Raw genomic sequence first — 13,208 nt, forward strand, 5'->3', positions numbered from 1 at the left:
AACGAATCAAACCTTTGAGAATGAAACAAAATACAACTCCAGGTACGTTTTTGAAAAGGTAACAATGCTGTGACATGGTTTAAACAGTGTAATATGCATGAGGTGTTCAGAAAGTATGATTTAAGTGAAGTTACAGTGACAAAATGACTCTAAATGGAGCTTAAGGTGATGAATCTGGAGCTGAAGGTGATGAATCTGGAGCTGAACGCTCTACGGAACTTTTTGGAGGCGGAAAGACGACGAGGGACGAGCGAGTGTCTCGCGTTAGACTTTAGGACTTTTGAACATTTAGACATTCTGATTCTTACTTTGGCCAAATAATAAATGAATAAAGATAAGTATATATATAGTCTGTGATTTGGAGCTAATCGATCGACTGCTGCTCGTTGGATGACCCCTGGACGGTCTGGGCTTCGGGGGTGGGAGGGGCAGAGTCCTGGATGGGCTCGGGCTCCGGCTCCGGCTCCGGCTTAGACTCGGGGTCCGGCTCCGGGTCCGGGTTCATGTGCATGGTCTTGATGTACTGCAGGTGGCGCCGCGCGTGCATCTGGTTCTGATGGACGTAGAACAGGAGGAAGAGGACCAGGGCCAGAAACCACACTCCCATGGTCAGCAGCATCACCAGGTCCACCTGCCGAGACGCCGCGTGGTCAGGATACGAGTGCTAATGACCAGTAACGACACAACGACAACCAGGACAGCACCAAACATAACAACAACCAGGACGGCACCAAACATAACAACAACCAGGACGGCACCAAACACAACAACAACCAGGACAACCAGGACGGCACCAAACGCCACGACAACCAGGACGGCACCAAACACCATGACAACCAGGACGGCACCAAACACCACAACAACCAGGACAACCAGGACGGCACCAAACGCCACGACAACCAGGACGGCACCAAACACCACAACAACCAGGACAACCAGGACGGCACCAAACGCCACGACAACCAGGACGGCACCAAACACCACAACAACCAGGACAACCAGGACGGCACCAAATGCCACGACAACCAGGACGGCACCAAACGCCACGACAACCAGGATGGCACCAAACGCCACGACAACCAGGACGGCACCAAACGCCACGACAACCAGGACGGCACCAAACGGCACGACAACCAGGACGGCACCAAACACCACGACAACCAGGACAACCAGGACGGCACCAAATGCCACGACAACCAGGATGGCACCAAACACCAGGACAACCAGGACGACACCAAACACCACGACAACCAGTACCAAACACCACGGCAACCAGGACAGCACCAAACGCCACGACAACCAGGACGGCACCAAACGCCACGACAACCAGGACGGCACCAAACACCACAACAACCAGGACGGCACCAAACACTACGACAACCAAGACGGCGACTGGCAGAGTTTACCTGGCGCCGCACGTTAGCACACAGGTCCCAGTCCTGGACCAGGACCAGAACCGGAGCCCCCAGGGCCCCTGTGGCACAGCAGAGGAAGTGTAACAGGACACGCAGTAGTAGCAGTAACAGGAGCAGTAACAATAGTAGTAACAGTAGTAGTAACAGTAAAAGCAGTAGTATTTGTACCCAGGTTGGGGATGTCGGAGCTCTGGCAGATGACATCGTTCAGAGACAGTGGGTCCAGCAGCAGTTCAGGGAGCGCCTCCTGCAGGAGAACAGAGGCACAGCAGCTGAACAGTTTAACACCAACACTCAGACTTCAGCTGAGCTCTACTTTTATGTGGGAGCGCCCTCTGCCCATGTTAATGAGTATGTGTAAGTGTAGTAGTAATACTGGTATAGATGCATAATACTGAATTTCTGCTACTAGAATACTCTAAACAAGTATTCTGAACATGTATTTTTTATGTGTTCAGTTTCTTTTGAACACTGAACAGACCCAGCATTTGTAAACACAACGCCTGCTTCCTGAAGGCTGGTGCCGTTCTACACAGTAGTATTTGCATGATGTATTATGTATTTGGAGCATTAGCATTAACCTCCAAACATCCAAAGTTGTCATGGCGACTGACAATCACTCGACGACACGAGAGTGACATTAAAGCAGAGTTAGAAAACAACACCATGAGTGTTTTATTGTGTCTGGTAATTAATATTAGCCATTAGTAGTATTAGTGCTATTACCTGAGTAATACAGTCACAGTTGTAATAGTTGTAGTAGTATTAGTGCAAGTACCTGAGTACTGCAGTCGCAGTTGTAGTAGTTGTAGTAGCAGTAGTAGTAGTACTAGTACCTGAGTACTGCAGTCGCAGTGCCAGGGATTGTGGCTCAGGTTGGTCCGGGCTCTGAGTCCGCCCAGGGACACAGATTCCAGCACCGACAGCTGATTGGACGAGATATCCAGGAAACGGAGAGAACTAGCCAATCCCCGAAAGCAGCCAGGGTCCAGGGACGTGATCTGAACCAGGACCAGACCAGAAACAGGTCTTAATCAGGAGCAACATAAAGCAGGTCTAAACCTGGACTCAGACCTTGTTGTAGGACAAGTCCAGAGTCTCGAGACGGTGAAGATGAAGGAAGGAGTTCTGAGGCAGAGACTCAAGAAGGTTACGGTCCAAGAGAAGACGGACTGTGTGGACCGGGAGACCAACCGGGATCTGGAAAAGACCCACTGTTAGAGACCAGAGACCCGGGACCAGAGACCAGGGACCAGAGACCAGAGACCAGAGACCAGAGACCAGAGACCAGAGACCAGGGACCAGAGACCAGAGACCCGGGACCAGAGACCAGAGACCAGGGACCAGGGACCAGAGACCAGAGACCAGAGACCAGAGACCAGAGACCAGAGACCAGAGACCAGAGACCAGAGACCAGAGTCCAGAGACCCGGGACCAGAGACCAGAGACCAGGGACCAGGGACCAGAGACCAGAGACCAGAGACCAGAGACCAGAGACCAGAGACCAGAGTCCAGAGACCAGAGACCAGAGACCAGAGACCAGAGACCAGGGACCAGGGACCAGAGACCAGAGACCAGAGACCAGAGACCAGAGACCAGAGACCAGAGACCAGAGACCAGGGACCAGGGACCAGAGACCAGAGACCAGACCAGAGACCAGAGACCAGAGACCAGAGACCAGACCAGAGACCAGAGACCAGAGACCAGAGACCAGAGACCAGAGACCAGAGACCAGAGACCAGAGACCCGGGACCCGGGACCAGAGACCAGAGACCAGAGACCAGAGACCAGATCAGAGACCAGAGACCAGAGACCAGAGACCAGAGACCAGAGACCAGGGACCAGAGACCAGACCAGACCAGACCAGAGACCAGAGACCAGAGACCAGAGACCAGAGACCAGAGACCAGGGACCAGAGACCAGAGACCAGAGACCAGAGACCAGATTACTAAACGTCTTTTCGTGACTCGAAACTTCAGGATTAAAACTATTGAGGAACAATTTTATTTATGAAGAAAATCTCTGATACATTTGGATGTCCCCGGAGCCCTTGGGAACACAGGCACCATAAACCGATGCAAGGGGCATTATAATAGCAGTAGCAGTAGCAGTAGCAGTAGTAGTAGTAGTAATAGTACTACCAGCAGTATTAGTAGTGTTACCTGTGTGAGTGCGCGGCCGCTGCACCTCAGGGTGAAGCCGGAGAGCGACTCTGCACTTTGACAAACTCTCACCGACACCACAGAAGAAGAACCAGCAGCTACTGTGTGAGAGCAGAGAAGAAGAACCAAGAGAGGCTCGTACATGGTCCAGAACGGGACTGAAACAAAGTCCAGAACGAGACTAAAACACGGTCCAGAACGGGACTAAAACACGGTCCAGAACAGGACTAAAACACGGTCCAGAACAGGACTAAAACACGGTCCAGAACGGGACTAAAACACGGTCCAGAACAGGACTAAACCAGGTCCAAACAAGATCCAAAACCAGGATCAAACCAGGACTAAGCCAAAACACATCCAAACAAATTTCCGAACCAAGATTAAACAAGGTCCAGATCCAGGACTAAACCAGGTCCAAACCAGTGGAACCAGAAAATAAAAAGTTGTAAAAATTGGACCATTTAATCATAAAAATGGGATGTATCCAATATAAATAAGCCCAAAGTATGTGATATTAAGAGATAAAAGTGGTCGTGGCAGAGACGCAGATGAAAATGAGGATTATAACGACAGACTGGACCCAAACACAGGATTACACCCGGATCTCCTTTGTCTTAAAAAGTGGATTTAGAGAGAGAATAACCTCGACATGTTTTAGAGGACTTTAGCGACACCTGTCAATCACTCAGAGCTGACCAATAGGAGGAGGGGGCGGGACATAGAGCCGTAACGAGCGTCATTAAAATGTCATCAAAATGTCCAAAATTATGAAATAGAAGCAACTGCAAAGTAAACCATCACCTCTAAATGTGTTGTGTTGGTGTCAGGTTTCCATGGAGATAATGAACAGGTGGCATATGCTCTAGAAAAGTTACATAGTGCACCTTTAACTTTGTGTACGCACATTTATCACTGTCAGTGACACTGTTATTTTAGTTTCCTTCATATTTACTTTGCAGTGTAACGATGTTTATTCGCTGCTGCTTCAGCCGAGTTTAGTTAGCTCGTTTGCTAACGTCAGTGGGTGATAAAGGACACTTCAACTCGGCCCACGACGGTTGATTTCCTGAACACTTGGATTCAGAAACAACTTATTTAAGGAAAGAAAAGCAGTGAGTTGAAGTGTGTGTGATCACAACGTGTGTATCAACTAAATGTCAAGTAGAGTTTGATTTTTATATTCTTTGTTATCAGACTCTGGCACATTTAACTTCCAAAATATAAAAGGATTGTTTCGACCTGGTTTATGTTTAATGTCTCTGTGTCTAGACTTTATTCACCTCATTTTATAATATAATGTTAAGGAGATTGATTTGTGTAAAACGTCCAATGTTCGACAAGTTAGCACTGTCCACTCCTTGGACCTGAAAACTGCTTTTTAGTCGGTGCAGCACGTATTTTCCTGTTGTGATTGACAGCTCTGTGTAAAAGAGGATTATGTTGCTGAGAGAACCTTCTGGAATGAGGTGAAATGACAAAAATGTCTTTCTTTCTTTCTTTTTTACCTTTTCTCTTCATTTGTAAAATAGTATTAGAACGTGAAATCATTATGACCTCATGCATTTTAAATTTCACAACAATTATAATGGACTTTATTTATCTTATATGCCGCTGTCTTGCATCTTGTCTTTATTGTCAATAGGGTTCGGCAAAATAAGCCTTTCTGTCCGTAAAATGTTTCTGTTTTTGTCTTTTTGTCTCTGCCTAGCGACCGAGGAACCAATAAATTCAAAACTAAATCAGTCACTTTTAACTGTCTATTATCCGCTGACCCCGCCCGCGGTCGCGCTCTTCGGGTCCGAGCGCTCTGGTCCATCCGCCCGGCTCTGACCCACTTTCAGCAGCTGTCATTAAAACGCATTAAACTTTCATCTCGTCTCTGTCTAATTTCGGCGACGCCACCGATCACTGTCGCCGCGGAAACCGGTCGCCAAAACTGCAGAGTCTGCCACGGACGGCATGGCAACGTGATGCGGGGGGCGGGGCCAATCGCGTGCGGTTCAGAGCCGCCGTCGCCCAGTCCACATTTACGTTTATGCACAACTATTGGGGAAGTGGAACCTGAGCCAGCAGCCTAGGCTAGTATACGCATAGTTCCCCTGTCATAGAAAAGGGGGAACATAGGTACTGGGGAACATAGGTACTGGGGAATATAGGTACTGGGGATTATAGGTACTGGGGAATATAGGTACTGGGGAATATAGGTAGTGGGGATCATAGATACTGGGGAATATAGGTAGTGGGGAATATAGGTACTGGGGAATATAGGTAGTGGGGATCATAGGTACTGGGGAATATAGGTATTGGGGAATATAGGTACTGGGGAATATAGGTACCAGGGAACATAGGTACTGGGGAATATAGGTACTGGGGAACATGGGTACTGGGAAATATAGGTTCAACTGGTTCAAAATGCTGCAGCAAGATTACTGACAGGAACAAAAAGAAGAGAGCACATTACGCCGGTGCTGAAGTCTCTTCACTGGCTCCCCGTCGAGTCCAGAATCAAATTTAAAATTCTACTCTTGACCTACAAAGCCATAAATGACATGGCCCCATCCTACCTCAAAGATGCTATAGAACCATATCATCCAAACAGAGCTCTTCGCTCTCAGAATGCCGGCCTTCTGGTGGTGCCAAGAGTCTCTAAAAGTACAGTAGGAGGTAGAGCGTTTAGCTACCAAGCTCCTGTGTTATGGACCCATGTTAAATATGCTGACACAGTCTCTTCATTTAAGTCCAGGCTTAAAACGTTCCTCTTTGAAATCGCTTATGGTCAGAGTAGTTAGGAACAGAAAGATAAACCCACAGCTTTAGCTACGCTGCCCTAGGAGTAACTATGCTGGGGGAAGTATGACAGCTTGAGCACTATCCTCTTCTTCTGACTACTTATGCTATCAAACAATATTTATTTTTTAATTCCACTTGCAAACTGTTCACCGCCTTCTTTTCTTTCTCTCACTCCTGAGGACCTGTGGACCCAGATGTCCCTCTCCTGGTGAAGTGGTCCCTGCCCTGTGTGGACGGTCCCTCATCTGCCTGAAGAGTGGGTCCAGCTCGCCTCCGACAGTCACTCATCTGCTTGAAGAGTGGGTCCATGTTCCAGTCTCCCTCGTGTCTGTCTGTCCGTCTCTACGGTTTCTACGCTTTTTGTCCCAAAGAGGTTTTTTTTTGTAGTTTTTCCTGGCCGAGAAGGAGAGTCTAAGGACAGAGGACCCTGGGACATCGTCCCTCGCCACCACAGACATTGTCTGACTTCATCGCCACCACAGACATTGTTGATTCATTTCTCCCTGTGGCCCTCAGAGGCAACTGTTGTTGTGATTTTGGGCCTTACAAAAATAAATTGATTTGATTTGATTTGATAGGTACTAGGGATCATAGGTACTGGGAATTATAGGTACTGGGGAACATAGGTACTGGGGAACATAGGTACTGGGAAATATAGGTACTAGGGATCATAGGTACTAGAACATAGGTACTGGGGAATATATGTACTGGGGAATATCAGTACCAGGGAACATAGGCACCAGGGAACATAGGTACTGGGGAACATAGGCACCAGGGAACATGGGCACCGGGGAATATTGGTATGCACCCGTTTGAATTGTAGGTAATTTTAGTCAGGAATGATAAAGAAAAGGAAATATTACTCATGTTTGTTGTTTACCAGATATTGACTCGATATGTTCATAAGTGGTGATCAATAAATCACATTTGGAAAGACAATGATTGAGTGAATGGCTCGCGGCCCGGTGGTTGGGAATCCCTGGTTTAGAGTTGAACATTTGTGAGCGAGGAACTGAACTGTCTGCTGCGTCCTCGGCTCATGGTCTTCTGCTGCCCCCTGCTGTCAGGCACCAGCATGTTCAGCAGATTCAAGGAAATTGCTTTAAGAATTTTACAGTTTTTTAAAATACTATTGTAACTATTGTAAAATGTTAACAATAACCCTATCAACAAGTCCTTCATATTTCTCCCACATTTGGATCTTGTCCCAATTCTGTTCATTTTGGTTTAAATATAATTACGTTTTGTCACATATAGGATTCATTTTCTTGTAGATCATTGTGTTTGTTTAGGACATCTAAAATTGCAATTTTGGAAGGACGATTTTCTTTCTTTCCAGTGAAAGACTGTGACCCAGCTGCCGTACACACACATAAAACACACAAAGACTGTTGTTAGACAGCGTCGTGTGGACGCTCTATTTCAAGCAGGACGTGCGTATGGTAGAGTTCAGAAAATAATCAAATACACATAAACATCAGAATCAGAATCAGTTTATTGCCTTTGTCAGTGAACAAAATTCACAGGCTGGAACTTGCTTTGGTGATTCGGTGCAACATAAAACGATAAACAATGATAAAAGCAAGCTTAGCAAAACAAAGCTAGCAAAGCACATTAGCAACAGCTGTTTCCTGTTCAAGGGAAAACCAAATATATTAACTTTACGATATTGTATTACCAACTATATTCATTTTATGTTTCTGTGCAATGAGATGGTCCCATCTTAGAGTGATTGGAGACAATGACACCCGCAGTGTGTTTAAATCCAGTCTGCTCCATAATTCTGTCTTGTTGCCGTCACGTCGCGGGAAGTAGCGCTCAAACTCTTGTAAAAGTAAAAACAGGTGATTGCGTAGCAGTTGCAGAATTCTGGCCCAGGTGACGTGTCCTCCAAAATCCTCGTCTGCTCCTCGTCTGCTCCTCACTTGGCCTTTTCCCCTTTGCAAAAACGCTCTCCAAAGACTTTTGTTTTTACTCATTTTCGCGAGCTTTTGGGTCTACTTTTGAGCAGCGTGTTTGATGCGACGCATCCACGATGACGTATCATGTATAATGCACGTATCAGTTGTTATCACGCAGGACAAGAGCAGAGATATAATATACTTTCCATTACATTTAATGGATTTCATTGGCAATTTCCTATAAGGCTTTTCATGATATATCCACAGACGAGCTTATTAGTGTCATGAGGAACAGGCCAAAGTTACGTCAGAGAAGATGCTGTCACTGATAGATTATTTCAGCGTTTTTTGTGCGACCCGGTAGCAAACGCGTTGCGGACCGGTACCGGTCCCCGGCCCGCGCCCGGTGGTTGGGGACCCCTGCTCTAGGACACTCTCTGATAAGGGAGACATAGATCAATGAGGCGTTACCTAATTATTGCATACCATTTCAAAATGTTATAAATTGCACAAGCGCCCAAGGAAACAGTGCATCCGGGGCGCCCGTGTAAGTCGCCGACACATTCGTTAGGGACATGAAGTAAGCGCTCTGACTATCTGTATTAGAATTGTACTGACAGGGATTAAACATTTGACTGATTCTAACTATTCTGATTCTTGCTCTTTCTTTCATAAACGAGCACCCCAACACTGTTTATTGGCGCGTGGCAAAAAATATGATATTTCCAGGTCATAATGCGTCTGACATGATCCAAAGCCAAAGCATGACATAAAGAGAGGTTCAAACGCGGCGTAGAGGCTTTAGCCACGCCCCTCACATGCAGAGAAGTCAAAGAAATGAGGCAAAACTGTTCCTGTGCACGCTCGCTTTAGCCACGCCCCTCACATACACACAGTTTGTGAATTGTTGACATCGGCTTTACGATTTAAAACAGTATAATTCAGAAACATTTGATATTTGATTTATTAAAAAAAACATTTTGTTATGTTTCTGTGTCGTCCTCGCGAAGCCTCTGGACCATAATGAACCGCTTTGGGGCGACCACGTCTAAAAGACACTGATGTGAGTCGTGTTATTTGACCCGACAGCTCTGATGTGCAGCGTGGCGTGGTTAGCGGTTTGTGGTGATTAGCAGTTTGTTGTGATTAGCGGTTTGTGGTGATTAAACGTGTGAAGTCCTGAGTGGGCCGGGCTCGTCACAGTGGCACAAAGTGGGCCCTGAGTGACGCAGGTGGCGGAGAATGGGCCGCGCGCCATGTCCCTGTTCACTAGTGCTATGTCAATGGAAATAAGTTAAAGACAAACAAGGCGACGGTTCAAATGTTGGGCCAGACGGAGGGAAGATATGGTCACAAACCTGGGGAATAGTGAAGTGTAAGGTCAGTGGGAATGAAAGCAAAGAAGACGTATCCATAGATCGATCTCATCAAAGGTATTACTGCTTTTCCTGATCCATTCTGCGGCTTGTGTTACGCTCCTCTGGGGAAAACTGACCCGCGAGACTCTCTAAACGTTCGTCATTTTGTCGTTTTACAACCATGGCAACCCACCGCTTAAAAAACACAAGAGTGACAAACTTTAATGAGCCGAGAGTCCGCACAATGAGCCTCATTAAGAAAACAAAGCTCGTTTAAAGCTAAAGAGAGACGTAAAAGCACCGTTTGTCTCCTCCGAGGCTCCTGTTGCTTTGGATTGTTGAGGTTCCAAGGACTTTGCTTACTTTACTTTTACGTCTACGTCTTTGACTTGCAACCACGTTTCTTGGAGAAAGTTAGCGTAAACTATATAACAGACGATATTTGCAACATTATAAACCTCTTTTTGTCATGTTTTGTGGCTCAAAATGTCGTCTTTTCCTGAGTATCGTACACGGGTTTGAAATGTCGGTTAGTATCTTGGTCAAATTCGTAGGTGTTTGTCGTGGAATCATTTCCCGAACTGAACACAGAAAAGACATATTCAGAATGCCATTTTAGAGTAAGAGTATTCTAGTACAGTTATTCTTTCTTTTGGTGGTGTTCGGACACAATAACTTTACTAAAATCAGAGGAAAACATTGGGGAATTTGATCAAGAAGTTTAGTCTTCAAACTGCACTGCACTTGGAGCGAAAAATTTAAAAAGAACAGCTCTTGTAGTGAGCGATTGTGTGATTTTTTTCCTTCTCTAATCGGGGTAAAAGTTCTATATCTTGTAAATAAATGCAGAACAAACGAAAAAAACAAAAAAGGCTGTTATGATCACTGTCTTAATCGTCAATTTCACTGCAACTCAATATCCCAACACTGGTCGTTTAAACCATAAAAAAAGCTAAATTAAACATTTGACCTTTTTGCTGTGAGGCTAACCACTCTGCCACCATGCCGCAAAACGATGAGCAGCGCTGGCCCATAACGAACGAAGTAATGTGCAAGAAAAACCTCTTCTTTGGTCCTCCTCTTATAAAGCCTTTGTTTATCTTTAATTACTTCTAAAACAATCACGTAAAACTAAAGTTACATTCACTCGTGCTTCACTTGATTAGTAATTAATACATAATACAAAATGCTTGTTGTTGCAGTGCTGTGTTTGGCCCCTCCCCCCTCATGAATATGCACGTTTCTCCACCGCGTCTTATTTAAGTGTCAGCGCCGCCGCATCACTCGTAACGCTCGCTCCACGAAACGCCAACCACTTCGCCCAACGACAGCTTTCCGCGACGAATGGACAACTCCACGCTCGCCAACGCCACCACGGACCTTTGCGTCGACAGCGAGCAAACGCCGTACCCGTCGGTCATCTGGGTCGCTCTGGCAGTGCTCATGCTGGCGACTTTTTTCGGGAATCTCCTCGTCATCGTTTCCATCGCGTACTTCCGCCAGCTCCACACGCCGACCAACTTCCTGGTCCTGTCCCTGGCCGTGTCCGACATGCTGCTGGGCGTCTCGGTTTTACCTTTCGTCACGTTCCTGTCGATGACGCCGTGTTCGATACATCAGAAGTTTCTCTGCAGAGTCAAGAGTCTGTTCGATAGCTTACTGTGCTTCGCCTCCATTTTGAATTTGTACTGCATCTGTATCGATCGGTATTACGCCATCTGCCGGCCGCTGAGCTACCACAGCAAGATCAACTCCCGCGTCATTGCCGGTATGATTTCCATGACTTGGAGCGCCGCCGTCGTGTTAGCGTTAGTCGTAGCTTTTGGCGGGAAGAAGAATAAAGCACGTTGTGCCATCACCCAGAATATGAGGTTGTCCTTTCTGGCGGCGTTGTGCGCGTTCTACGTTCCCGCTGTGGTGATGTCGACGCTGTACACAAAGATCCTGCTGGTGGTGCGGAGGCAAGTGCGCAGCATCCAGGTCGCCAACTCGTCAGAGAGCGTTAGCAAAGCGGAGAGGAAAGCCACGCTGACGCTGGCGAAGGTGATCTGCGCGTTCCTGCTCTTGTGGGCGCCGTTCTCCATCTGCTCGACGTACCCCTTCTCGCTGCCGCTGCCCGTGTTCGAGACGTTTAAGTTCTTTGGCTGGTTTAACTCCGCCTTGAACCCGTTCATTTACGCGTACTCGCACAGCTGGTACAGGTCTGCCTTCAGGCTCTTTCTCACGGGCAAAATCTTCACTGAAACTTGCGCAAACACTCGACTTAACTGACTGAAAAATGTGTATACGACGGAAACATAGTTCACTTGATATATTTTTTATAGCAATCTGTTAAAGATGGATTCATTTTAGAACTCAGCATCACTTCCTCTGATTTTACTTAATATTTCTACTTTTCTGTTTTTCTGTATAAATATGCACTTTGACCTGTTAGTGCTTATTTCCAAAAATGATGTTTTTTTTAAAGATTCTAACTCAGTGAAAGTTGATTGTATATAGATGAATAAAACAGGCTTCTTCTGCAAACAAAAGCTTTAGTCTAAAGTCGGGTTTGCACTGAATGCGCGCGTCAGGTGGCGGTTTGGTCCCCTGAGATATCCAAAGTCATTAACATCAACGCATCCTGTTACGCTGACCTCGGAGACCCGCACGAATAATCCTCATGGAGTCTATTTTTCCCAGCGCAGCAGAGGTCTGGAGCTGTTTAGACATCATTAGACGAGTCCTTCACCCGGCTCCACGTAAAGCTGCCACGTGTCGGACAAAAGTGTACCGCAAATAAAGCGCTCAAAACACAAGAACCCGACTCAAACGCCGCAGTCATAACGCCGCAGTCATAACGCCGCAGTCATAACGTCGCATTCTAACGCCGCAGTCATAACGCCTCAGTCATAACGCCTCAGTCATAATGCTGCAGTCATAACGCCTCAGTCATAACGCCGCAGTCATAACGCCTCAGTCATAACGCCTCAGTCATAACGCCTCAGTCATAACGCTGCAGTCATAACGCCTCAGTCATAACGCCTCAGTCATAACGCCTCAGTCATAACGCCTCAGTCATAACGCTGCAGTCATAACGCCTCATATTGCCGCATTATTGTGTATTATATATTGTAATGTTTTATATAGCAAAATAAACTCTTGAAGGAATAAAGAGTTTTTACACGCTGACAAAGGGAGTCATCCATTACTATATTATTTCTGTATTAATAATGTGTATTTGACTGCAATATGACGACTCTTCACAGATCTGTTTGTTTGTATAAATAATATACGTCTGCTGTAAAAACAATCCTGTAAAACTATTATAAATTGATATTATAATCATTTGTACTCACGCTGAGATTTAATGAGAAGATTTACACTTTATGTTTCTTGAGCCGTAAGATAAGAAGTCAGAACATAATGTTTGTTTAGCATTTAATTCTCTTTTATCTGTCCAGATGATAATGATATTTATTATTTATTTATTTTTTGCTCTCCTGGTTTTAGAATCGTTTAGCCCTTTTATTGTACTTTTAAAGTTTTAAAGAGTTACTAAAAATGTCTTAAATGTTGTCATATTAAAATGTCCGGAATGCT

General features: G+C 45.9%; 2 protein-coding genes across 2 annotated transcripts; one reads left to right on the plus strand and one right to left on the minus strand.

Moving 5' to 3' along the window:
* Positions 1-359: 359 nt before the first annotated feature.
* LOC140357625 (leucine-rich repeat-containing protein 3-like) lies at positions 360-3,880 on the minus strand. The gene is made up of 6 exons (XM_072442132.1): positions 3,578-3,880; positions 2,490-2,615; positions 2,252-2,416; positions 1,584-1,662; positions 1,407-1,474; positions 360-631 (listed from the first exon to the last, which is right to left on the minus strand). Exons 1-6 carry the CDS (start codon positions 3,719-3,721, stop codon positions 365-367), a joined length of 849 nt encoding a protein of 282 aa, XP_072298233.1. The 5' UTR covers positions 3,722-3,880; the 3' UTR covers positions 360-364.
* A 7,090-nt stretch (positions 3,881-10,970) lies between these two features.
* Positions 10,971-11,897, plus strand: LOC140358772 (trace amine-associated receptor 9-like). Its single transcript, XM_072443821.1, has one exon. The coding sequence runs from the start codon at positions 10,971-10,973 to the stop codon at positions 11,895-11,897; it is 927 nt and encodes a 308-aa protein (XP_072299922.1).
* Positions 11,898-13,208: the final 1,311 nt, after the last annotated feature.

The sequence above is a fragment of the Eucyclogobius newberryi genome, unplaced genomic scaffold, assembly GCF_026437365.1.
Source record: "Eucyclogobius newberryi isolate DKJ021-1_F unplaced genomic scaffold, fEucNew1.0.hap1 SCAF_13, whole genome shotgun sequence".
Lineage (NCBI taxonomy): Eukaryota > Metazoa > Chordata > Actinopteri > Gobiiformes > Gobiidae > Eucyclogobius > Eucyclogobius newberryi.